The sequence below is a fragment of the Bos taurus genome, chromosome 22 (assembly GCF_002263795.3).
Source record: "Bos taurus isolate L1 Dominette 01449 registration number 42190680 breed Hereford chromosome 22, ARS-UCD2.0, whole genome shotgun sequence".
In the NCBI taxonomy this organism is placed as follows: Eukaryota; Metazoa; Chordata; class Mammalia; order Artiodactyla; family Bovidae; genus Bos; species Bos taurus.
Genome location: NC_037349.1, coordinates 16939462 through 16964430, shown reverse-complemented (window position 1 = coordinate 16964430; position 24969 = coordinate 16939462). Strand labels below are relative to the sequence as shown.

At 49.4% G+C, this 24969-nt stretch overlaps 2 protein-coding genes and 1 long non-coding RNA gene across 8 annotated transcripts; 2 read left to right on the top strand and 1 right to left on the bottom strand.

Moving 5' to 3' along the window:
* The first annotated feature begins 67 nt into the window (after nt 1-67).
* Nucleotides 68-7171, top strand: OGG1 (8-oxoguanine DNA glycosylase). 4 transcript variants are annotated; one of them, XM_010817459.4, is made up of 8 exons: nt 68-1112; nt 1872-1979; nt 2287-2534; nt 3096-3275; nt 5016-5197; nt 6237-6387; nt 6555-6604; nt 6834-7171. In XM_010817459.4, exons 2-8 carry the CDS (start codon nt 1873-1875, stop codon nt 6921-6923), a joined length of 1008 nt encoding a protein of 335 aa, XP_010815761.1. In that variant the 5' UTR covers nt 68-1112; nt 1872; the 3' UTR covers nt 6924-7171. The 4 variants fall into 4 exon arrangements, with proteins under 4 accessions (XP_010815761.1, XP_024838488.1, NP_001073754.2 ...); NM_001080285.2 differs by lacking the exon at nt 68-1112 and having other exon boundaries at nt 1558-1979; nt 6834-7167; XM_024982720.2 differs by lacking the exons at nt 68-1112; nt 6555-6604 and having other exon boundaries at nt 1543-1979; nt 6834-7031.
* Nucleotides 7108-17692, bottom strand: CAMK1 (calcium/calmodulin dependent protein kinase I). 2 transcript variants are annotated; one of them, XM_005222464.5, is made up of 12 exons: nt 17477-17692; nt 15220-15334; nt 13105-13236; nt 11824-11898; nt 11576-11714; nt 10641-10767; nt 10472-10547; nt 9668-9780; nt 9061-9139; nt 8877-8964; nt 7495-7612; nt 7108-7387 (listed from the first exon to the last, which is right to left on the bottom strand). In XM_005222464.5, exons 1-12 carry the CDS (start codon nt 17517-17519, stop codon nt 7305-7307), a joined length of 1188 nt encoding a protein of 395 aa, XP_005222521.3. In that variant the 5' UTR covers nt 17520-17692; the 3' UTR covers nt 7108-7304. The 2 variants fall into 2 exon arrangements, with proteins under 2 accessions (XP_005222521.3, NP_001070336.1); NM_001076868.1 differs by having other exon boundaries at nt 17605-17685.
* A 22-nt stretch (nt 17693-17714) lies between these two features.
* LOC132343487 (uncharacterized) lies at nt 17715-20551 on the top strand. Of its 2 annotated transcripts, none has more exons than XR_009492347.1 (2): nt 17715-17805; nt 19996-20551. It is a non-coding gene; the product is annotated as an uncharacterized lncRNA (long non-coding RNA). The 2 variants fall into 2 exon arrangements; XR_009492348.1 differs by lacking the exon at nt 17715-17805 and adding an exon at nt 17843-19569.
* Nucleotides 20552-24969: the final 4418 nt, after the last annotated feature.

Below are 24969 nucleotides of genomic sequence, written 5' to 3'. Positions count from 1 at the left end.
GTATTTCACTGAGTGGTAGACTCTGTGCTGAAACACCTTTAGATCCACACTTTTGTATAACCCTTACAATAACTATGGGGAAAGTTAATAGGATAGTTAATTCCATAAAGACACCAAAGTTTAGAAAAATTAAGTAACTTGCCTAAGTTCCCACAACTAGGAAGTTGCAGAGCTAGACTCTGAATAAAAGCCTGTCTGCAAAGCAAGTTCTGTAACCAGTATGCCAAACTGCTGGAAGGGAAGAGTTTAGTGCCCATGCCTTCTTGAACTGCAGATGCTTCAAGTCCTCTGCCAGTTGGATGGTCCAAGTACTTCTTCAGAGTCACTATAGCTGTGACCTTCCCCTGTTTAGCTAGGGACTGAGCAGGAGTACAGAGTGACTCTTCATTCATTCCCCACTTTGACACCTTCTCTTCTGATTGAAACATTTACTGCAGGAATGCCCTTTTAGGTGCTAGGCGTCTGAGGGCTGGTGTCCTACAGAAGAGACAAGCACAGGAAGCAGCCCCAGGGTCTTGCGACTACTGAGCAGTGGGCTGAGATGCTACCAGGTTTCCAGCCCTCTGCTAGATACTGTGTGGGAGAGACAGATAAATCAGCTGCCAGTCTGTCCCTTAAGGAATCTGCTGGCTGATCATTCAGATACAGTAACCGAGAGTCACTATGCTAGAAGGGGAGAAACCGTCCAAATACAGTTCTTGTCTCTGTGGTTTTGGTGTCTTTCTCCAGGAGGGAGGTTTGGCTGCATCTTCCCTGGACTAGACAGCCGGCCCTGGCAACGGGGGTGCCCTGGGGCCACAGAGTTGGTGGTCCTGAGGCCTCTCTGGGTCGCTGGGCGCAGTCCTGGAGGGGGCCTACAGAGGCCCCTTTCGGTAGGGTTTTCAATTGGCGGGTGACGCCAGATGGGGCAGTCCGCGCAGAATCCCAGGAGGCAGGCCTCTGATGAGGAAGTCAGTGAGGCCTAAGGTTGCTCGGTGTCGAGACTCTGGGACAAGCCCTTGGAGGGCAGAAACTCAGAGAGCGAGGGAGTAGGCAGATTCCTCGGGATCCAGACGCTGTAGAGACGTTTCGGTTTCGGCTGGCCCGGAGTTGCGATCCGGGCACGATTCTCGGTGAGGGGGGTTCAGGGTAGCCAGACTGATAAAGGCGAAGATCAGCCCGAAGAGGCTCGTTGAGAAAGGCCCCAAGGATGCCGGGGGACAGCACTTGGTTCTGCGGGCGGGCAGGCCCTGAGGCATCACAGGGCTCTGAGGAAATCAGGCGGTGAGGACTGTGGCTTGAGGGCGCCCTGTGCGTCTTGGCCGCTGAGCGCGGGGATGGGACGCGCCGGCGTGCGGAGTGCAGACAAATCCCACAGAGGAAAGACCAACAGCGGGCACCGAGCCCAGCGCGCGCCAACCGCTGCGGCGCCTAGAAAGGCCCGCCCACTCGCCGCCACGCCCGATTCTCATTGGCGCCTCCTAACTCTCCGCGGATTGGTTACCTCTGGGTCCAATCAGCCTGGCCTGAGCCCTCCTTCCGGTGAGAGAGAGGTCGGCCCCCAGAGAAAGCGGAAGAGCGCGTTAGCGCGCGCTTCACAAAGTCCCGGTAGCTTGAGGGACTAGGTTGCGTGCCCAAAGGCTGTGAAGGGCGGGAGGGTCAAGACAGAGTGAAAGGGCAGAAGCGTTGAGAGAGCAGGGCCTGCGGGGAGTGGAGAAATTAAATAAAACTGCGGATCCAAATTAAGAGGCTAGGATCTGGTGGGTGAGGCCTTGAGGGGCGTGGTCTTTGGGGCCAGGTCTTTTGACAGGTAGAGCCCCTTCCGAGTGGGCAGGACCATCGCGGGGCGGGGTCTGAATGGAAATGTCAGTTGTCTCCCTTCTTCGGGGTAGCATGGGGCATCGCACTCTAGCCTCCTTCCCGGCCCTATGGGCCTCCATCCCCTGTCCACGATCTGAACTGCGCCTGGACCTGGTTCTGGCTTCTGGACAGTCTTTCCGGTGAGTGACCCTGAGTCTTGGCTCCTCAGCACCGCAGGCCCTGGGTGCAAAGGAACGTTGGGGGTGAAGGAAGGGTACAAAAGAGACCGAAGCACGAGTAGTGACCTTGTTAACTCCTTTATAAGGTGGAAAAGCCTGCGCGGTGCTGTTGCGAGGATTACATTGTATAATTGATGTAAAAGAAAGCACTTGTGTTTTGCAGTTCGTGAGTTAGTTTTGTATGTGAAGCAGTTATAGGATAGGAGGGCCCCAAAGGGTGTAGAAAGGGGCACTGAGTGCTAGGGCTGCCATATGCCTGGAAGCGCAGGTGGAGGGAGCAAAGCCCTGCGCACTGGAGTGGCGTGCTGGCCGACCAGGTATGGACCCTGACCCAGACTGAGGAGCATCTTTACTGCACTGTGTACCGAGGGGACAAGGGCAGGGTTGGCAGGCCCACACTGGAAGAGCTAAAGGCCGTGCAACAGTACTTCCAGCTGGATGTCAGCCTTGCTCCCCTGTATCACCATTGGAGTTCCGTGGACCCCCACTTTCAAGAGGTGGCTCAGAAATTCAAGGGTGAGTACAGAGCCTGAGGCAGAGGTTGGGTTGCTTGTGATTTGGTTAAGTTACTCGGTTTCACCATATGTAAAATGGGGATTATATCTATCTCAGAATTTTATGAGGATTAAAGAAGCTAATACAAATAAAGTGCCTAGAATAGTGCCTGACACACAGTAGTTATTATTACTGTTAATGACATTACTACTGTTAATGTCCTGCTGACCACCGTAGTGAAGTGACAGGGATATTGAGCCAAATCCTGGCTGTGTGATCTGGGGCTGGTGACATCGTTCATTCTGTAAATGTTGCAGAGCATCATCTATGTGACTGGGAATACCACAGTGAACAAAACAAATCCCCAACCTCGTAGTGGTTACACCGTGCATTCTTTGTGGAATGGGATGATAACATGGACCTCACAAGATGCTACAAAGAATGAGAGCTCCAGGGTTACTGTCTTTAACAACGCTGTCCCTCATTCCCCTAGGATCCCCTTGGAGCCTAGGATCTGAGGGTAAGAAGAGGTCACTACCAACAGCAGGTGATTTCTCATTTCCCTACCTTTCTGGTCCCCAGGTGTGCGACTCCTGCAACTGGACCCCATCGAATGCCTTTTCTCTTTCATCTGTTCCTCCAACAACAACATTGCGCGCATCACTGGCATGGTGGAACGGCTCTGCCAGACCTTTGGACCTCGGCTCATCCAGCTTGATGATGTCACCTACCATGGCTTCCCCAGCTTGCAGGCCCTGGCTGGTGAGTAGCTGGGTCCCTGCCTCCAGGCCTTACGACAGCTTTCAGGGCCTGTTGAGTTCTCCTCTGATGCCTTTCTTCCATCCCAAAGCTACCTGCCTTTTTAAATACTGCCCTCATCCAGAACCACCCTGCCTGGTCTGGTCAGCCCCAGTTATACGTCATCTTCCTTGTCCCTGAAATGTCAGCACTTCAGTGGTCTGTGCTTTTTGCCCAGAGTTCAATGGCTCATCAGAAGACATTTGTGTACAATGTACAGTAGTTTGGGCTTAAGATGCATGTTCTAGAGATAGCCTGCCTGGGTCTGAATTTCAACTCTGGCACTTGACTTCTGTCTATATGATCTTGAGCTCATTATGTAGCCTCTCTGTGCCTCAGGTTCTTAATCCATTGAATGGGATAACAATAGCTCCAATGGGATAACAATAGCTCCAATAGGCCCTGTCAGAGTTTCAAGAGGGTTGAGTAAAGGAATGCACATAGCTCACCTTGCATAGTGTTTGGCATATATGAAGTAAGCAGCAAATTCAAATTGCTATCTCTGCTGTGAACCCAACAATTCTGCATCCAAAAACACACATGTTCTTCATGGGAGCGCTGTGAGGGAAGTATTTACAGAGGCAAGTACCTCAGTTGGCAGATGTGAGAACCAAGCTGGAGGAAGTGCTTCGTGCCTGCATAGCAAAGACACAGCCCTCGCTGGAGAAAACAGAATGTTTTGGGTGCTTAGAAAACCCGTCTTGGGTCTCAGCTCCCAGCTTAGTAGTCATAATACCTCTGGGAATTCATTCACTTCTCCAAGCTTCTCTTGTTTGTGGAATAGGAATGACAATTTCTATCCAGAAGGGTTTGAGGCATGAATAAGGCAGTCATGAGGTAGCGCAGTGCAGTGGGTTAAGAGCACCGGCTTGGTGTCCTAGACCTCAGTGCAAGGTCCCACCTCTGTCATGTCCTTTCTTGAGCGAGTTACTTAACCTCCTCTAAGCACTCATTTTCTTCATCTGTAAAGTGGGAAGAACAGTAGTATTGTCATCAAGGTCCTTGAGAAAAGCATGATAATAGAAACTGCTACTGTTATTATGACTATTATTTATTTTTTAGATTATTTATCTTTGTCTGCTCTGGGTCTTCATTGCTGTGCATGGGCTTTCTCTAGTTGTGGCAAGCAGGACCTACTCTTCATTGGGGTGGTTGGGCTTCTCATTGCTGTGGCTTCTCTTGTGGAGCACAGCCTGTAGGACTTGTGGGCTTCGGTAGCTGCAGCTCTAGAGCACAGGCTCAGTAGTGTGGCACACAGGTTTAGTTGCTCTGCGGCATGTGGGATCTTTCAGGACCAGGGATTGAACCCATGTCCCCTGCATTGGCAGGTAGACTCTCAACCACTAGACCACCAGGGAAGCCCTGTGTATTATTTTAGATCATAAATGTGAATTCATGAATTCACACCCTTTGGGAAGGTTAAAGAACTCAACTGAGGAGTTCCTCCATGACAGCAAGTCCTTCTCAATCTCTGCTCCAGTGCACAGCACATAGTGCTCAGAAAACATTTGTAGAGGGGCAGAACCCAGGCTTAACCCTTTCCTTTGTATGTGCAAGTGTCCTGGGGTCTCCCAGAGAACGGCAAGGTAGGAGAAGGGTACTTAGGAAAAGCATACGTGTCGTATGCAGGGCTCACGCACTAGCCTGATGACAGGAAGGATTTGAGAATGTCTGACCCCTGTTCTCCTCCTCACTCCCCCACAGGGCCAGAGGTGGAAGCTCAGCTCAGGAATCTGGGCCTGGGGTACCGTGCCCGCTTTGTGAGTGCCAGTGCCCGAGCCATCCTAGAAGAACGGGGTGGACTTCCCTGGCTGCAGCAGCTGCGCAAGGCCCCCTATGAGGAGGCTCACAAGGCCCTCTGCACCCTGCCTGGAGTAGGCACCAAGGTGAGGCCCGGGGTTGAAGGGAAGGAAGGAAGCAGGAAGAAGCTACTCTCACTTTTCATGCAGAGAATAGCAGAGGAGGAGACAAGGCAGTCAGAGAGCTGGGTGTGGGCTTGGCTTCTGGAGGCAGAGTGGGAGGGAGAAAGGATACCAGCAGATGTTTTATTAGAGAATATGTAGAATGCAGAAAGGGTATAAAAGACATTGCTCTTTGAATGCATTTTTAGAAAAACCATTTGTTCAGGTACATACATACACTGCCGTATGTGTGCAGAAACTTCTGGAAGGAATCATAGGAAACTCAATAGTGGTTACCTTTGGGAAGACAAATAAGATGTTTCCAACTTTTTTTTTTTTAAAACACTGTCAATGTGACATGCAAGATCTTAATTCCCTGACCAGGATTGAACCCATTCCCCCTGGATTGGGAGCTCAGAGTCTTAACCACTGGATCACCAGGGAAGCCTTCCACTTTTCATTTTGTTCTTCCCTTAAAATTATATATACTTACAGAACTTTTAAAAAATTTTTCTTATTAAAGGATAATTGCTTTACAGAATTAAAAAATTTTTTTTATTAAAGGATAATAGACCTCTTGTTCAATATCAAGAATGGTTAGGTATCAGAAGGATGACTGGGAATTTGGTATTTATTGTTTTCTTTTTTATATTTCTCTGTACTTTAAAAATGAGTTTTTATTTAAATTACCCTTTTTAATGGGCTCTGAACTCTAGCCTAACATTAAATCTTGATTCTGAGTCTCCCTATCTGTGTAACTTCAGCCAAATCACTTCACCTTCAGGACCTGTTTTCTTGTCTACAATAAACCTTCTTTTCAGGTTATGATGAAACTGGCACACATAAGATGTTTACCCAGTAGCACTCTCGTCACAGCTGTTTTTTAAATTATTAATAGAAAATACAGTAAGAGTGTCCTCAGAGTGGAGAAGGAAGCATCTGGCTTTGGAACTAGAAGCAGGTTGCTGACTAGACCCTGCCATTCCTCTGTGGCTTACTGTGGCTTACTCTCTGTCTGTCAAAGGTGGCTGACTGCATCTGCCTGATGGCGCTAGACAAACCCCAGGCTGTGCCCGTGGACGTCCATGTGTGGCAGATTGCCCAACGTGACTACAGCTGGCACCCCACCACCAGCCAGGCCAAGGGCCCGAGCCCCCAGGCCAACAAGGAACTGGGTAAGGAGAGAGAGTGGGATGTCAGGGCTGGGATGTGTGGGCTGAGGTGGTAGAAATACACCTCTCCCTAAAACCCCACCCTTGTGGACAGGGAGCACAAGGGGCCATTTAACGTCACCTCACCACTTCTGGTTTAGGTAATTTTTTTTTTTTTTTTTTTGGTTTAGGTAACTTTTTCCGGAACCTGTGGGGACCTTATGCTGGCTGGGCCCAAGCAGTGAGTGTACCTAGGCTTCCCCTCCATCTCCAGCCCAGACCCCATAGGACTTCTCCCTGGCCCTGACCTATTTTCTTCTACCTCCATTGCTGTCCCATTTGAGCCTAAAGGACTCTCTATCCACCCCAGCCCTGCCACCCATGAGCCCTTCCAGCTCCCCACACTGCCCCACCAGTCCTGACTGCAATGTGCCCTCTCCCCACTCAGACTCCCACCCCTCTTGCCCCAGGTGCTGTTCAGTGCTGACTTGCGCCAACTCCAGCAAGCTCAGGAGCCACCAGCAAAGCGCAGAAAGAGGTGCACAGGGCCGGAAGGCTAGGTGGGGGCATGGAAAAAGGGATTCCCCAAACACCCCTCCCTACTGCTCCCTCCTACTCTCCCCCATCCAGTCTCATGTTGGAAAGGGGACTTCCTGCAGCTACCTCAAGGACCAGGCACCCTCAAATCAAGCAGTTTGCACAACCATGTTGGGTATAGGTTGTCTGAGGAGACAGAGCTGCCTGTGGGTTTAATCTCTTCCCTTTATTATAAGAAGGAACAATAAAATAGAAATATTTGTATGGAAAATGCAGTGGAGGGGTGATACAGAAAGGGGTGTGGAGGGAGTGGGGCAGGGTACCTCCCCAGTTCAGGGAGGGAGGGGGAGTAGGCCATCCCCAACCCTTCCTGCATAGCAGATCCTGACCCTGGATCCAGGCCCCTAGAGCTGGGGGTGCAGAGAGGGGGACAGTTTCGGGCTGGGCTCCACACAGCAGTCGCGACAGCAGCAGCCAGCCACCGGCCCTACATAGGAAGACAGAGCAGAGCTGATCACAGGAGCAGACTCTCCACTCCAGCCTGGGCCGCTCTCCACGGACCTCCCATGCCCTGGCACAGAGCCCTGTTCTCACCCCCTGCTGCTGGTGCCAGGAGCTCCCCACGACTCGCTGTCTGTCCCTGCCCCTCCTGGCTGGTGCCCAGCTGTAGCTTCCTCATGTGCCGCACCACGGCTGTAGCATTGAAGGCTTGCTGTGGAGAAAGGCAGAAGGGACTTTTGAGAGAGTAGGAGATCGTGGGGCAGGGTCTGGCAGTAGAATTCTTAATAGCAGTTCTGTTATTTTCATTCAAGTAATATTGGTTGATCCCCAAAACTCCCTGAAACCTCTACAAGACTTCATTAAATTATGTTCAGTCATATTATACAGTTAAACACACATACACACACATGTATATAATATATGTAGACATGTATAATTTCTCATATAATTCACATTCACATAATAGTAAACACTTTGTATAGCATTGTGTGTACTTATCGTAATAGATCATTTAATCTTCCTGAAAGTCTTTGAGGTGGGCACTATTTCAGCCTTGTTAAAGGAGGAAAACAGGCACAGAGAGGTTAAATGCCTTGTGCAACTGTGTGTGTATCATTCTCTACTCAACCTGTCCACTGAAATGTCCCTCGAATTTACCATGTCCTAAATCAAAACCTCCCCAAAAACAAGTTTCTGGCCCCAGGATCTCCATCTAAGTGATGGTACCATCACCCAGCTTGTCCCCAACCAAAATCTTGGGTGAGCCCTGGACATCTCCTCCTCTCTCTTCCAGTATCCATTCTAACATCACTTCTTGTCAGTTCTGCCTCCCAAACAACTCCTGGTCCAGTGTCCTCTGTTCCCACTGTCACTATTCTGATTCAAGCCCTCACTGTCTCCTGACCACATCTCTGCCACAGTCCCCTAGAGGGCCTCCCAGCCTTCACACTGCCTTTCAGCATCTTGAGAGCCCCTTGTAAAGGTCAAGTTTCAGCTGAAAATCCTTCCGGAGCTCCTCAGCATCAAGTCAGCCCTCTACTGTGGGACCCAAGCCGCCAGGCAGCCTGGCCCCGACCTGTCTTCAGCCTGGTTTCCTTCCTGCAGCCCCTTCAGTCCTGCCAGGCACTGCCCAAACGGCTGTACTCTCTTCTCCTGGCCCTTTGCACCCTAGTTCCCTCTGCCTCAGACCTTATCCTGCTGTGCTAGGCTAATTCCTACTTGGCTCTCAGGCCTGACCAGTCTGTCAGGCCATGACCACTTTAGGCCCCTTCCAGGACCCCATAACTTGGATTATGTCTCCTTGAAAAGCATACACTGTTATACCTCTAGTCTTGAAGATCAGAGACCATCACCGGAATACAGTGGGTGTCACAGCATTGCATGAATGAATGAGACCCTTCAGTACGCATCCCTGAGCATTTACTGTGTGCCCCACTTGGTGTGAGCTGGAGGCTAGATGGGGGTCGTGGGCTCACCTTCCACTTGCTTTTGGCGAAGTTCTTCTTGATCTGCTCACTCACCGACTGGTGAATATTCTTATCTAGGGCAGTATCTCCTGCAATCCTAGGATAGGTGTGTATCGAGGGCTGTCGGTGAAGGGAGAGGCAGGCCTAGGGGCCCCAGACCCCATCGTAGCCCGAGGCTTGTGGGAGCTCTCACCAGGGGTGCTGCAAGGCCTGCTCACAGGTGAACCTCTTCTCTGGATCCTTCTCCATCAAGTGCCGGATGAAGTCTTTGGCTGAGCCCCCCAGACAAGAGCAAAGACAGCATGGTGGTGCCTGAGAACACCCCCAAGATAGAACCCACCCCCTCAGGTCTCGCCTGGCATCAAAGCCAGATCTGTCCATGCACTGCCCCACCCCACCTGTACTCTTTCTCTAAGCCCCCCGACCCAACCTAGCTCTCCAGCTTTCTCCCTTAATAATAACTTGTTCTTAGAGAAGATTCACACTGACATGTAAATGATCAATAATGCCTTCACAAGCTTTGCCGCCTAACTGGAGGCACAAAAGGACAGATGAAAACATTAATGGTGTTGTTTTAGGTACTAGGAAGTCAGTGTGGGGAGGTAGTCTGAAATATACTATGTCTGACCAGGGGCCAGGCAGAGAAAAGCACCCAGGGTGAGGTGTCTGGTCTAAAGACAGTGCTTAATCTGGGGCTGGGGAACCTGGTGAAGTGAGGAGACCTTCCCCCACCCCCAACCCAAGCAGATGAAGCAGGGACTGGAGGTAGGATCAGGGGAAGAAAGGAAAGCCCCAAATACCAGAGTCAGAGATGTCGTCCCAGTAAGGAGAGTCAAACTCGTACTCGGCTTTCAAAATCTGTTCAAAGAGTTTGGCATCATTCTCGTCATAGAAGGGAGGATAACCACAGAGCCTGGGCAGGGAGAAACTCATTCTCATTTCTACCGTCAGTGTACACACTGGCTCCCAGATGCAGCTTTGGTGCGATGCTGAGGTTCAGACAGGACCCCCAGGAAGGAGTTCCCCTTCTACAAAGTGGGGAAATCTAGCTCTCTGCCTTGCTCACTCCTGTCCGACTCCACCAGCGTTCAATTCCGTATTGTGCCACCATCTGTCCTTCCTCAGGGCCTTTGCGCTTGCTCTGTGCTCTAAGTCACTCTCCCCGAACACTTTTGAGTGTCTGGCTCCCTCACTTCATGCTGGATGCCACTCATGTGCCACCTCCTCAGAGAGGCTCCTGACCTGCTTATCTAAAACAGCATCCATCCCATCTCCCTACCCTGCTTGATTTTTCTTCATACATGTCTCACTACCTGCCATTATTGTACAGGTTTATTTACTTGTTTATTTTCTGTGTCCCCTACTACTAGCATGTCTGCTCCCTGAGGGCAAGCACTTTGTCGTTTTTATCCTCTGCTAAATCCCCAGTGCTTGGCCACAGTGGCCAGAAACATAGTCTCTATTGAGTGAAATAATACAGTCATTAACTGGTAGAGATAAATATGGATGGCAGGAAGGAAGAAATAGCACAGAGGAAGAAGAGAGCAAAGTAGGGGAGAGGAGAAGTCTGGAGTCACATCTGTAACAGCCAGGCCCCCACTCACAGGATATAGGCGATGACCCCAATGGACCAGCAATCCACAGCCTTGCTGTAGGGCTTCTGGGCCAGCACTTCAGGGGCTGTGGAGGGAATGGGACATGGTGTTGACAAATCTCTGCCCTGCAGCTCCCACTTCTTCCCTGCCCACAGCTCCAGACCAGGGCCCTCCGCACCCACGTATCCTGGGGTCCCACAGGCCGTGGAGAGCACACTGCTGGGGTCTTCCATCTTGGAGAGGCCAAAGTCGGAGATCATGATCTTAGAGTCTTCATCCAGGCTGTAGTACAGCAGATTCTCTGGCTTGGAGGGCGGGAGGGAGGGAAAGGAGAATTGGAAATAGCCAGAGGCTAGCAGAAGCTTCTGCCTCTGCAAACACCCCAATGAGCCCCACTTCCCCAAAGCTACTGTAGTTTTACAGCTGCCATCTTGGTTGGAGGCACAAGAAACTCAAGCAGTTCTCAAGGAAGTCAGAAGTTCCCAAAAGGACAAGGACCTCAGGGTATGGGGGCGGAATTTCCTATAAACCTCAGGTGTGTATTGTGAAGCCCTGAAGAATTTTTGAGCACCTACTGTGTGCCAGATCCTGTGCTGTGCTTCATTTCAGTTCATCCTTACCACATCCCTGCCAGGCCACTGTGAATAATCGCTCTTTACAGATGAGTAAACGGATGCCTTGAGAGGCAAAGTGACTTGCAGTTGGGGATCTATAGTCAGGGAGTGGCTAGGCCAGAATTCAGAGTCAGCTCTGTTTCACCCTGGTGCTCTCCTCCTACAGCAGAGTGTGATGGACCACCAAACATGCGCCTCATCATCATCTCTGAGGTGGAGGGCTTTGGGGATTTCTGGCTGTCTTCTTTGTGTTTTGCTGTCATCCAAGTTTTCTACAAAGAGCAAGTGGGAGTTTTATTATCAGAAAAAACCTAAGATGTTACTGGGATAATCACCTTTGTGTTCGAGTTTCAGAACTGGAATGGGGAGGAAGCAGTTTAGGGCTTACAAGGTCAGACAGAAAGGCAAGGCTCAGCAAGGGGGTGAGAGGTACCCAAGGTCACAGTGGGGAGTTTGCGGAGGCCCCACCCTTGGATGCCCTAGCTTCCCACACACCCACCTTGAGGTCTCGGTGTACGATGCCCAGGTCATGCAGGTACTTGACGGCATCCAGGACCTGGAAGATGAGGCGGCTGGCATCCCGTTCTGTGTAGAAGCCTTTTTCCACAATTCGGTCAAACAGCTCACCGCCTGACACCCTGCAGCCAGGGACAGGACAGTCTGGCCAAGACACCAGTGGATGCAGAGAGACCAGGGAGGGAGAAGCAGGGACGGGTGTGAGAAAGGGGTTGACACAGGGCCACTCACAGCTGCATGATGAGATAGAGGTGTCCCCCACTCTCGTAGATGTCATCCAGGGCTACGATGTTGGGGTGCTTGATCCTGAAAGGAGAAATGAGGTGGTTCAGAGTCGAGGACAGTTCAGCCACCTCCCTACCCTCATCTTAAGGAGCCACTGCCTGCAAACCTGGGTAGGATGAGCCAAAGATCTGGGTCCCAAAGGGAACAGCTGCTTTACCATGATGTGTTATAGTGTCATGGAGGTTAACACTGGGCTCTGGCATTGCACAGACCTGAGTCCTCATCTGCCTCTGCCACGTGCTGTTGAGGGCATGTCTTCTCACCTCACAGTGCTGACTGCTATAGGATTTTAACACTTGTCTGGGTTTATAAATTTGCCAGCCTCTCCCACCAGCATATCATCTCTACAAGACCAGCAGCTTTATCTTGCTGACCACTGTGCCTCCACACCTGGTGCAGACTGAGTGCTCACTAATATTCATTGAATTGAGTATAACCTCTCCGGGCCTGTTTTTTTAAATCTGTAACATGAAGCCAGTGATAGTACTTCCCTCCAAGTATTGAGGTGAGGATCACGTGAAGAAATGCAGGGAAGAATCTTTGCACAGTGCCTGGCACACATTAAACACTCCAGAAATGAACCAATGATGGCGAGTGAGTTTGATGGAAGGCTTGGCTCTGCCACAGACTTGCTGTGTGACCTTAGGCAAGTCCTTTGTCCTCTCTGGGCCTCAGTATTCCCGACCCAGTGGTAGAAATGATTATTTCATCCCTGCTCAGGGTGATGGGAAAGCTCAGGTGGGAGGCTGGAAGTGGAGATTCTATATGAGCTTTCCAGTGAGAACAGCAGGTTTCCCATCAGCATTAGCAGTTCAGAGACCATCTCGTTGTTGTCAGGGTATCAGCAGATGGGTGTTTTTAAACTTGTGAGGTGGTGTAATATGTAGGGCAACTTGAGGTAGGTCTAGAGATAGCATCAGCAGAGGTACATGGGTTCAAGACATGTTCAAGGATTGACCTTTAGATATGACTGGACATTAAACCATTGTAAAGAAGCAGTGGCATCTTAATCACATCAGTCATGTTTGCTCTCGTGCCAGGCACTTGAAGTAAAGGATGTCTGATGCTCCCCACATCCTACCAAGTGGAGATAATTACCCCCATTTACAAATGAGCAGTTTGAGGCTCAGAGAGGTTAGGTGATTTGCCCAAAGCAGAGAGAGGAGGGGCATGGGACAGGTCAAGGCAGGGTTGACCCAGAGCAGGGACAGAATCTGCTCCACGCACTTGTGTAGGACAGCAATCTCATTCTCCATGCTGCCCTCCTTGCCCTCCAGAGCCTTCTTGGCGATACATTTGATGGCCACCATCTTCTGAGTCCTCTTATCTTCTGCCAGGATGACCTCAGAGAAGGCTCCTCTGCAGGGAGAGGGGATTCATGAGATGGAGAACCAGAACCTCAGCTTCCCTCCAGCCTCTCCTCCATCCCACTATGGGTTACATGACCATCCCCAGGACAAGGAAGTGGAATGAGCCTCCCTCTATCACCCATTCACCTCTTTGGTGCCAGAGGTGCCCCAGCCTAGCCAATAAGAGTCGTCTATCCCCTGGCCACGGTAACTGGGTCCTGTGATGTAAGCCAGGTTACTGGCACTTTGAGAATGAGGTGTTCTTTCCTGCTAAGTTGGTAGGATGTAAGCCTGGAGCTAATGGTGGTCATCTTTGCCACCACTTGGGGAGAGCCTGCTTGAGAATGAAGCCAACACAAAGGAAATCAGAGCTGAGAAACAAAGACAGTTTCCTAATAACATCATGTGAGCCCCTGTATCCCATACCTGAAGTTTACCCCCTAGGCTTTTTGATTATGTGCATGACTGATTCATTCCTTTTTCTGCAAAAGCCAATTTGAGTCATGGCTTATTTAACACCCTTTAGAACCATGAAGAACATCAGCATCACTTGGTAGCTCTTCAGAACTGTGGAATCTTGGGCCCCACCTTAGACCTACTAAAATCAGAAGCTGCATTTTAACCAGATCCAATACTTAGGCCACCTAATGCGCAGAGCCAACTCTCTGGAAAAGACCCTGATGCTGGGAAAGGATTGAAGGCAAAAGGAGAAGGGGGCAGTGGAGGATGAGATGGTTCGACAACATCACCAACTCAATGGAGGTGAATTTGAGCAAACTCCAGGAGATAGTGGAGGACAGAGGAGCCTGGCAGGCTACATACAGTCCATAGGGTCACAAAGAATCGGACATGACTTAGAAACTGAACAACCAGTGATATGTATGCTCACTGGAGAAGCAGTGCTTTCGAACAGTCTTAGAAAGGAGCATACTCATTTTCACTAAAGTTCACTGGTTAAGGAATGAGTGTTGACTCGTGCTCTCTAGAACTATTTGCTTTTCCTGGGATCATAAGTCATAGTCAATGAACAGCATCTCATGGTGAAATCTCAATCATCAGACTAACTAGTGACTATGATAGCCCATTGCTGGCTTCCAGTCTTGTCCCTCTTCAATGTACCCTCTATACCGTGGCCAGAATGACCATCCTGAATTGCACATCTGCCAAAAAGTCTTAAATGTTATCCTGTGGCTCATGAGATTACTTCCAGCCTCTATAGCTTGGCTTCGAGGCCTTACCTGACCTGTTCCTCTCTTTCCTCAGTGTCTTCCACTCTTCTCCCAGCCTCTGATTATAAGCTCTACCAGACTCTGTCTCTTTCCACACATAACATATCTCTGAGCCTTTGTTTATGCTATTCCTCCTGCCTAGAATGCCTTCTCCCCGTCTGACAAGTACTCTCCTGCCCATCCTTCAATCCCCAGCTCTAATGCCCCCTTCTCCAGAAAGTTATTCCCCATACAGAAGCCGCTGCTCTCTGGGCTCAACAAAGTCCTCATTCGCAAAATTAGCTAGAGCACCATACATGCCCGGTTGTCATTTTCCGTGGGTCTGTCTCCCTCACATGTTTGGGATCAACTTGAGGGGCAGAGATCAGGTTTGAGTTATTTCTGGATTCTCACCATGGAGAACAGAGCCATGCCCAGCTTCAGTTCCAAAACCTAGGCCAGAACCCCCAGTTCTTGGCAGTCAGTTTAAAAAACTGGCTCCTTCATTCTCGCCTACTTTCTTCTTGTCACAGGAACCCAGAGCAAGAGCAGCCTCTGTTCCACCCCCTGTCAGCCAGAAGTGAAAACTCCCGGCCACTCGGGCCATACAAGGCCACCACAGGGCCTGGGATGTAGGAAAACAGGAAGCAGTGATCAACTGGCCAGAGGAAGCACCACCCTGGACCCAGCCTCCCCAGCCAGCCAGGCCCACGAGTGAGGACCCTCCCCACCCTCCCCCCCAGCTCAGGGACAGCTCCCCCTTCTCTCCTGCCACGGAGACTCACGTTCCCAGAACATCTCGGAAGTCGTAAATGTCTCTAATGTCCTCTGCCTGCTTCCAGCTGGGGCGTTCCACTGCCCCCGGCATGGCCCACTGCCCCCTGGCCACAGCCAGGGCTCCTGGGAAAGGGAATGGAAGAAGACTCAGCAGGGCTCAGACTTCCTTGTGGGAACTTAGTGAGGGCCCCACTGAGCATGCATTTATTCATCCTTGATTCATTCATTTGACAAAATCATCCAACATTCATTCACAGGCCATTTGTTCATTCAGCAACATCCATTCATTATATCCTTAAGCCTAGAGGAAAATCCTTCAGGTGGCAGCAAAATTCTTTATTCAATAAAGTCACTCATTCATTCATTCAGCTCACCTCCCAATTTCTCCCTCTCTAAATCCAAACACACGAGGGGACACTGAACTCTAGGAGGACAGCAAAGAAGACCCCAGAACAATCTGTAGAAACACACAGCCCCAGAGAATCACCCTGTCCCCAGAACCAGCGATGTTGCTGCCCGACCCTGGGAATCGCTGGGGTGTCTCCTCTCCCTCCTCCTCCTCCCTTGCCAAGCCTCTCGGAAATCAGGTTTCCGGCAGCCTGGGCTTCCAGCAATATCTCAGCCACGTTTTTAAATAGCTCCTTCTGCACTGTTACCACAGCAACAGCAGGCACAGCTGGAACTGCCCAGGCCTCCTGTTACCCCTCTCAGTCCTGACTCCCCATTTGGGTCCCAGCAGCTTGAGAAAGGGTCCCCCCCGCCAACCTGTCCCCTACTGGCTTCATCTCACCCTGATCCAGCCTATACTTTTACTCTGTTGAGCCCTCTGTCGCAACCAGCAGTAGCAGGTGAGCACTCTCTCCCCAGTTATCAGATGGGGAATGGGGAGCTGAAGTTGGAGATGGATACGATTTGGTTGGAGATGGATAGCTGCCCAATGAGGCCCCAGCTAAGCTTGCTGAAAGCAAAGGCCTTGGAGGGCACTGCAGCCAGACTAGGACCCATCCAGAAAACACAGCCTCTCAATGCCATCATAAGCCCACGGAAAGGGAGGTCAAAACACAACCCAGTGTGCTGTGTGACCTCAGGGAGGGCACTTTCCTTCTCTGTTTCTTCTGCTGGAAAAAGGGGGGAAGGTGCCCTAACTAGAGCCCATGGCGTGAGAATCCACTCTTTGGATGGGACTTTGTTCCTGGGAGGCCTGACCACCCATCCCAGGGGCAGAAACTTCTAGGAAAAGAGAATTGATGGTAAGCTCCAGAGGGCAGAATTTTAAAATCCATCTGGGGCCTGGCAAAAAAAAAAAAAAAACAAACTCACAGTTCCATACATATCCCTGCACCAAGACCCACACACAACCCTGAAACCAGACGCCTGCCCCCAGATCTGCACACTCCATCTCCAGATGAGTCTCTGATCTCACATGTACACCCAGACATCAGCCCACATCAACTCACCCCCCAGACACCCTCACACCCAGACATCTCTCCCACACCCCAAAACAAATCCACACACACCAGGACAAGATGACACCTAGACAGAACAGATACACACACACACACCTACCTCACCTGTGTACCAGACATCCTGGATTCCTCACACCTGTCACCCTGCAGCTCCTGCACACCCTGTTCAGTGGCTCAAATCATGTCTGACTCTTGTGACCCCATGGACTGTAGCCCACCCGGCTCCTCTCTCCATGGGATTTCCCATCCAAGAATACTTGAGTGGGTTGCCATTTCCTTCTCCAGGGGATCTTTCCCACCCAGGGATCGATCCTGTGTCTCCTGCTTAGCAGGTGAATTCTTTACCACTAAGCCACCACAGAAGCCCTCCTATACACCCTAGAAGCTCTTAAACTCCAAATCCTTATATCTAACTCCAAACATCCTCAGGACACAACTATATACCCCCCAACTCTGACTTACTACCCTTTGAGCCAGACCCCAGCACACACACTTGGATACAGTCTGCAACAAAAACACGGATTCCCAGACATCGCCACCCAGACGGATACCCTTACACACCAACATACCTGCAACTTCACATTTGATCCACTTGCCTGTGCTAAGACATTCGCACACCTCAATACGGCCGCCACACAGCTATACCTCCAAATGCCCAGTCCTTCCACACTCAGGCCCAGCTGAAGGCAGACACATACACACACATCCCTCCTCACCTTCCTCTTTTACCCGCTCAGTTTCCCACTGGCCACCTGGCACCTGCTGGGCCTGGGGCAGAGCTGGGGGAGAAAGGCCCTACCCTGCTCAAGTAGAGTCCAGCACGCCCAGGCACCCCCTCCCATCTTTGGGAGAGGGTACCTAGCGGATGGGGGGTCCCGCCGCCCTCCGGCGCCCAGGGTCGTGGGCGGGGCGGCTCCCGGGCGGTACCTGCGGCTGCCCCGCCGCGGGGCTGGCTGGGAGGCCCGACTTGGCTGGGGCCGAGCTCCGGCCGCCGGCCGCCGCTGCTGCGCTCCTGGCCCGCCAGCCCGCTCTCTCGCTGGGGCTCGGTTCGGGCTCCTCTGGCTCCCTCCGCCCGCCTGCGGCTCTGATGTCAGTGGAGGAGGAGCCTGCGGCGGAGGGACTGGGGAGGTGAGGCCCCGCTCCGGGGCTGGGGAAGGGGCGCCCGGGACGGGGTGGGTGCGCGGAGGAACCCCTCTGTTCAGTCAGAGCATTCGCTGGACTCGTTCTATCTTTCGTTTCCCGCCGGGGTCCCCGTTTCGCAAAAGGAACCACTGAGGCATAGAGAGACGAAGGGTTCAGAATCAGCAATTGGTCAGAAGCAGAGTTGAATTCGAACCCAAGTCTGTCCGATGCCGGAAGCTGACCTTTTTCACCCTATCTCTAGAAGTTTCTTTCAGACCAGTTCTGTGAGCTTCCTTAGGGTTGAGCTCTGTCCACCTCCCCTCCCCGCCCCTCCCCACCCCGCCCCGGGAATTAGTCCCTGGGAAGGGCTTTGGAGATTGATGGGGGTGGAGGAATGGGGCCGTAGGGAAAGGCCAACGCAAAAGTAAGCAATGAAGGGAATAGAGGCAATCGTAGGGTGGGGGCCGCATTCTACTGGCGGGAAAACTAAAAGGTCCTTCTCTGAGGAAGAGCAGATGCTCTAATTCCCTACACCTGCCAGGCAGAACAGGTGTGATGCCCGAAGGGCCTGGGGCGGGGAGGGAAGCGGGAGGAGGGAGAGTTAAATCAGGATCCTGGGGGAAGTCGGCCAAAGAGGATCACGTGACGGGGCCGGCGCCTGGGGCCCGTGGATCAGGGCCAGGTTGGGGAGGGGAAGCCCGAAATCGCTCCGGGCCGGCAGGCTGGGGGCCAAAGGACCTGACTGACGTCATCTTGTGCCAGGCCTTCCTTGGGAAGATGGTGGGGAGGGGAGGAGCAACTCCCAGGAAGTAGGGGTGGGCCTGGACTGGAGCCAGCCAGAGGAGCCAGCCTGAAGGCCCCCGACTCCACCTCCATCACGACCGAGTACTGCCCCCAACTTTTGAATTCCCACTTTTTCCATGTGGAAATGGGGAGTTGTGCTTTTTCCATGTGGAAATGGGGAGTTAGTCACTCAGTCAGTCGTGTCCAACTCTTTTTGACTGTAGCCCGCTAGGCCCCTCTGTCCATGGAATTCTCCAAAGAATACTGAAGTTGGTAGTCATTCCCTTCTCCAGGGGATCTTTGCCACCCAGAGATGGAAGCCAGGTCTCCCGCATTGCAGGCAGATTCTTTACTGTCTCAACCATGGGGAGAGGATGAGGCTTAACCCCAAGTCAGTTTCAACTGGCTTTTCCCTCTCTTATCCTCAAGACTGTGTTCTAGGGTAGTCAGTTTGTTATGCCTATTTTACAGGTGAGAGAGGAAGATGGCTGAGGTTTCTAGGACGACTTAACCTGGGTCACACTTTGTCTCCCTGAGTCTCAGTTTCTTCATTTGGAATATGGGAATAGTGATGACTGACTCAGAGTTCTCCCGAGAATTCTATGAGCTGATGAATGTGAAGTGCCTGGAATACCATTGGGATTTAAACTATGACAGCTAAAATTTACTTTTACTTTAGTATAAACAGAAGTATAAAAGAAGAAGGCTGAGTGCCGAAGAATTGATGCTTTTGAACTGTGGTGTTGGAGAAGACTCTTGAGAGTCCCTTAGACTGCAAGGAGATCCAACCAGTCCATTCTGAAGGAGATCAGCCCTGGAATTTCTTTGGAAGGAATGATGCTAAAGCTGAAACTCCAGTATTTTGGCCACCTCATGCGAAGAGTTGACTTATTGGAAAAGACTCTGATGCTGGGAGGGATTGGGGGCAGGAGGAGAAGGGGACGACAGAGGATGAGATGGCTGGATGGCATCACTGACTTGATGGATGTGAGTCTGGGTGAACTCCGGGAGTTGGTGATGGACAGGGAGGCCTGGCATGCTGCGATTCATGGGGTCGCAGAGTCGGACACGACTGAGTGACTGATCTGAACTGAAGTGAACTTAGTATAAACAGAGGCTCAGAGAAGGGACCTGATTTGTCTGTGAATAGGGGGCTAAGCGGCAATTTCCTTCCCCCACACCTCCTTTCCACTGGTTAGATTCTTTTACTTGTCAAGTGACAGAATACCCAATTAAGCCAGCTTCACCAGAGAGAAACCTAGGGCTTAACATAGCTGAAGCAAGACAGAAGGAAGAACACCATGGCTCAGCGTCTGAGACTGGAACTGGAGACACAGTACTTGTAGAATTTGCTTCCTCTCATCTCTCCTTGTCTTGATTTTTCTTTACACTTCGGTTTCCTTTCCTCTGCAGAGTGATCTCCTCTACCTGGCAGCAAGCATGGTGTGAGAGCCCCAGCTTTCCAACTGAACCCAGCAAAAGAGGAGCTACACCCGGTTTCGTATATCAGTCTCAGGGAAGGACTATGATGGGCTCTGCTGAACTGACATGCCTATGCCTTTACCCCTGTACCTGTTGGCAGAGGATTAAGGTATTATAAAGGGTAAATGTACTGTCATGGGCAACCCCACCAGAGCCACAAGGAGTGAAGACGGCTATATTGCCCAAAGGAATAGCAGTGCTGGGCAGGCACAACCAAAATCCATCCCAGTCCTGCTCCCATCAGAAAAAAAAAATCAGTTAATATGTTTTGTTTCTTACTCTTCCAGACTTTTTATAATGTGTATACATATACCCATTTCCTCCTATAGCCCCCTTCTCCAATGAGCCCCCATCTTCAATGAGCATATTTCAAGGTACTAAAAAAGTAAGTCAAGGAAAGTCAAAATACATGGAAACAAGAAAAGAAAAAAGTAAAGGAAGTAATTCCCTTTTCTCCTTTGTAATTAAAAAAGGACTAAACAGCTCAGACATCGCTATCAGTTCTTGAATCCAACAGAAAATTAACCATTAGATGTGTGGTCTTCTGAGATTAGAGAAAAATGGAAGAAATCACAAGGAAAAGATGGACAGGCTTATATACAAACATAAAAACCTTTTTTATTGAGGTATAGTTGATTTACAGTGTGTTCATTTCTGCTGTACAGCAAAGTGATTCAGTTCCGTTCAGCTGCTCAGTCATGTCCAACTCTTTGCAACCCCATGGATTGCAGCACACCAGGCTTCCCTGTCCATCACCAACTCCTGGAGCTTACTCAAACTCATGTTCATCGAGTCGGTGATGCCATCCAACCATCTCATCCTCTGTTGTCTCCTTCTCCTCCCGCCTTCAATCTATCCCAGCATCAGGGTCTTTTCCAGTGAGTCAGTTCTTTGCATCAGGTGGCCAAAGTATTGGAGTTTCAGCTTCAGTGTCAGTCCTTCCAATGAATATTCAGGACTGATTTTTCCTTTAGGATGGACTGGTTGGATCTCCTTGCAGTCCAAGGGACTCTCAAGAGTCTTCTCCAACACTATAGTTCAAAAGCATCAATTCTTCAGCACTCAGCTTTCTTTGTAGTCTAACTCTCACATACACACATGACTACTGGGAAAACTGTATATATATATATATATATATTTTTTTTTTATATCCTTTTCCATCGTTCTTTTTATATTCTTATCCATTTTATCATAGGATACTAAATACAGTTCTCTGTGCTATACAGTAGGACCTTGCTGTTTATCCATTCCATATATAATAACTTACATCTGCTAACCCCAGCCTCCACTCCACCCCTCCCCTCCCTGCCTCCCACTTGGCAACCACGTCTGTACCCTGTGTCCGTGAATCTGTTTCTTAGACAGGTTCATTTGTGCCATATTTTATTTATTTATTTATTTATTGGCTGTGCTGTGGCACAGTTTGCATGACTTTAGTCCCCGACCAGGGTTTGAACCTGAGCCACAGCAGTGAAAGTGCCAGTTCCTAACCACTGGACCAGGGAATGACCAGGAAATAAAGGACAGAAATGGTATGGACCTAACAGAAGCAGAAGATATTAAGAAGAGGTGGCAAGAATACACAGAAGAACTGTACAAAAAAGATCTTCACGACTCAGATAATCACAATGGTGTGATCACTGACCTAGAGCCAGACATCCTAGAATGTGAAGTCAAGTGGGCCTTAGAAAGCATCACTACGAACAAAGCTAGTGGAGGTGATGGAATTCCAGTTGAGCTATTCCAAATCCTGAAAGATGATGCTGTGAAAGTGCTGCACTCAATATGCCAGCAACTTTGGAAAACTCAGCAGTGGCCACAGGACTGGAAAAGGTCAGTTTTCATTCCAATCCCAAAGAAAGGCAATGCCAAAGAATGCTCAAACTACCGCACAATTGCACTCATCTCACACACTAGTAAAGTAATGCTCAAAATTCTCCAAGCCAGGCTTCAGCAATACGTGAAGCATGAACTTCCTGATGTTCAAGCTGGTTTTAGAAAAGGCAGAGGAACCAGAGATCAAATTGCCAACATCCGCTGGATCATGGAAAAAGCAAGAGAGTTCCAGAAAAGCATCTATTTCTGCTTTATTGACTATGCCAAAGCCTTTGACTGTGTGGATCACAATAAACTGTGGGAAATTCTGAAAGAGATGGGAATACCAGACCACCTGACCTGCCTCTTGAGAAATTTGTATGCAGGTCAGGAAGCAACAGTTAGAACTGGACATGGAACAACAGACTGGTTCCACATAGGAAAAGGAGTTGTATATTGTCACCCTGTTTATTTAACTTCTATGCAGAGTACATCATGAGATGTATATTGTCACCCTGTTTATTTAACTTCTGTATATTGTCACCCTGTTTATTTAACTTCTATGCAGAGTACATCATGAGAAACGCTGGACTGGAAAAAACACAAACTGGAATCAAGATTGCCTGGAGAAATATCAATAACCTCAGATATGCAGATGACACCACCCTTATGGCAGAAAGTGAAGAGGAACTAAAAAGCCTCTTGATGAAAGTGAAAGTGGAGAGTGGAAAAGTTGGATTAAAGCTCAACATTCAGAAAACGAAGATCATGGCATCCGGTCCCACCACTTCATGGGAAATAGATGGGGAAACAGTGGAAACAGTGTCAGACTTTATTTTTCTGGGCTCCAAAATCACTGCAGATGGTGACTGCAGCCATGAAATTAAAAGACGCTTACTCCTTGGAAGGAAAGTTATGACCAACCTAGATAGCATATTCAAAAGCAGAGACATTACTTTGCCAACAAAGGTTCGTCTAGTCAAGGCTATGGTTTTTCCAGTGGTCATGTATGGATGTGAGAGTTGGACTGTGAAGAAGGCTGAGTGCCGAAGAATTGATGTTTTGGAACTGTGGTGTTGGAGAAGACTCTTGAGAGTTCCTTGGACTGCAAGGAGATCCAACTAGTCCATTCTGAAGGAGATCAGCCCTGGGATTTCTTTGGAAGGAATGATGCTAAAGCTGAAACTCCAGTACTTTGGCCACCTCATGCGAAGACTTGACTCATTGGAAAAGACTCTGATGCTGGGAGGGATTGGGGGCAGGAGGAGAAGGGGACGACAGAGGATGAGATGGCTGGATGGCATCACTGACTCGATGTATGTGAGTCTGGGTGAACTCTGGGAGTTGGTGATGGACAGGGAGGCCTGGCATGCTGCGATTCATGGGGTCGCAAAGAGTCAGACACGACTGAGCGACTGATCTGATCTGATCTGATGGCTAAATAGTATTCCATTGTATATATGTACCATGTCTTCTTTATCCGTTCATCTGTAGTTGGACATTTAGATTGTTTTCATGTCTTGGCTATTGTGAATGGTGACATAGGAGTGCATGTGTCTTTTTGGATTAGCTTTTCATCTGGGTATATGCTCAGGAGTGGGATTTCTGCATCTTATGGTAATTCTATTTTTAGTTATTCTGAGGACCTTCCATATTTTTTTCCATAGTGGCTGTACCAACTTATTTTGGAGGTTCACTCTTGTCCACATCCTCTCCAAAATTTGTTATTTGTAGAGTTTTAATGATGGACATTCTGACCAGAATGAGGTGGTACCTTGTAGTTTTGATTGTATTTCTCCAATAATAAGAGATGTTGAGCATCTTTTCATGTGCCTGTTGACCATTTGAATTTCTTTTTTGGGAAAATGTCTATTTAGGCCTTCTGCTCATTTTTTGATTGGATTGTTTTCTGTTGTTGAGTTGCATGAGCTGTTTGTATATTTTGGAAATTAAGCCCTTGTCGGTTGCATCACAATTATAAAAACATTCTTAACCTCTGTTGTTGGAAACAAACAGACAAACCCAAAACTCTACCTTATTCCAAGATCATAGCTAACAGTAAAAGGCAAACTTCTGACTGAGGAAATGTTTTAGTGACAGTGGGTTAATATTTCTATTATGTAAAGAATACATAAAATTGATAACTAAGAACCAATAAATGGTCAAAGGAGACAGACAAAACACAATGAACATGGAATATTCTCTACCTTGAAAGTAGTCAAGGAAGTACAAATTAAAAGAAGAAACCATTTATAGCTGATGTTAGTGTGAGCAATGGGTACTTCAGTATTTCTGGTGGAAAAATGACTTGCTAAAAATCTTTCTTTTGGAAAGCAATTTGGCAGTACGCATCAAAAGCTTAAATAATGTCCAGCCTTTTGACCCAGGAATTTCTCTTCTGGGAATCAATTTCAGGGAAATAATCCTAAATTAGGGCAATGGCAACCCATCCAGTACTCTTGCCTGGAAAATCCCATGGATGGAGGAGCCTGGTATGCTGCAGTCCGTGGGATTGTGAAGAGTCGGGCACGACTGAGCAAGTTCACTTTCACTTTTTGCTTTCATGCATTGGAGAAGGAAATGGCAACCCACTCCAGTGTTCTTGCCTGGAGAATCCCAGGGACAGGGGAGCCTGGTGGGCTCCATCTATGGGGTCGCACAGAGTCAGACACAACTGAAGTGACTTAGCAGCAGCAGCAGCAGCCTATTTAAGAGAGTTTTCCTCTCCTTTTCCAGACATTAGGTCCCCAAGGATAGCACTCTCAATATTATTTCTCCTTCCATTCTTGAAGGTCCACAAGTTCTAGTCGAGCCCCACATTTGGGGTTTTCCCTCTGCCTCTGTGGTGCCTACCCCTACTTTCTCACCTAGGAACAGCCTATCTTTAGAGGCTCAGAGGTCCCTCTACTGTTTACCAGATCTCACTAATTTCTCTTGGCTAACCCAGGCATATTCTAGGGCACATATTCTTGGCCTTTCACTGATTCTCATCCCATGGTACCTACAATTTTGTATGTGATGGTGCTGGCCAGCCCAGAGAGGGACGTTTAGAATAAGGCCTCTAAGGTCTAAGACCTGGCTTACAACACT

Bases quoted from the DNA above. Each gene is read 5' to 3' on its own strand.
- OGG1 (NM_001080285.2), top strand. From the start codon at position 1,837: ATGGAAATGTCAGTTGTCTCCCTTCTTCGGGGTAGCATGGGGCATCGC. The intron at 2,535-3,095 runs GTGAGTACAGAG...TCTGGTCCCCAG, and splicing joins GGTGGCTCAGAAATTCAAGG to GTGTGCGACTCCTGCAACTG. The intron at 6,605-6,833 runs GTGAGTGTACCT...CTCTTGCCCCAG, and splicing joins ATGCTGGCTGGGCCCAAGCA to GTGCTGTTCAGTGCTGACTT.
- CAMK1 (XM_005222464.5), bottom strand. From the start codon at position 17,519: ATGGGAGGGGGTGCCTGGGCGTGCTGGACTCTACTTGAGCAGG. The intron at 13,237-15,219 runs GTGAGTCTCCGT...CTCTCCCTGCAG, and splicing joins TTCCGAGATGTTCTGGGAAC to AGGAGCCTTCTCTGAGGTCA. The intron at 7,613-8,876 runs GTGAGCCCACGA...CTTTCTCCACAG, and splicing joins TCGCCAAAAGCAAGTGGAAG to CAAGCCTTCAATGCTACAGC.